The 495-nt window shown below is 63.0% G+C and overlaps 1 protein-coding gene across 1 annotated transcript in view; it reads left to right on the top strand.

The window, feature by feature from the left end:
* Positions 1-495, top strand: part of LOC104531183 (protein disulfide-isomerase A2-like) — a gene marked incomplete at its 3' end in the record, with an annotated part of 1,537 nt that overhangs the window by 713 nt on the left and 329 nt on the right. The window contains 2 exon segments of the mRNA XM_029087006.1: positions 186-306; positions 476-493. Coding sequence (XP_028942839.1) covers positions 186-306; positions 476-493 — 139 coding nt within the window.

The following is a 495-nucleotide window of genomic DNA, read 5'->3' as shown; positions in this document are numbered from 1 at the left end:
GTGCTGCCAGGCCTGAGGATATGGGGGGGTTGTTATAGAAAAGGAGGCAGGAGAACATCAGTGTGGAGCTACACAGAGCTGGGATGGCAGCAGAGGGGGAGAGGTGATCCAAAAGGCAGCACTGTGCCCTGTGGGTCCCCGGCACCCCTCACCCCAGGCTGTGGCTGTCCTGGCTATCCCCACAGCCCCACCTGCGGAGTGCAGAGCCCCCCGAGGACTGGGACACGCGGCCTGTTAAAGTCCTGGTGGGGAAGACCTTTGACCAGGTGGCATTCGATGAGACCAAGAATGTATTTGTTAAGTTCTGTAAGTACTGGGGTTTTTTGCCCATGGCCCACCCGGAGCTCTGACACAGGGCTCAGCCCCCCTGCTGTGACAGCCCTGTCCCCAGCCCCTGGCCCAGGGGATGCTGCACCCTGACCCGGGCAGAGCCCCGGTCCCCTGGCTGGTCCCCTGCACTGCACCCGTCCTGCAGACGCACCGTGGTGCTCCCAC

The sequence above is a fragment of the Antrostomus carolinensis genome, unplaced genomic scaffold (genome assembly GCF_000700745.2).
Source record: "Antrostomus carolinensis isolate BGI_N321 unplaced genomic scaffold, ASM70074v2 scaffold40630, whole genome shotgun sequence".
Classification (NCBI taxonomy): domain Eukaryota; kingdom Metazoa; phylum Chordata; class Aves; order Caprimulgiformes; family Caprimulgidae; genus Antrostomus; species Antrostomus carolinensis.
The sequence above is the reverse complement of the archived record's forward strand: the minus strand, read 5'-3'. Positions and strand labels throughout refer to the sequence as shown.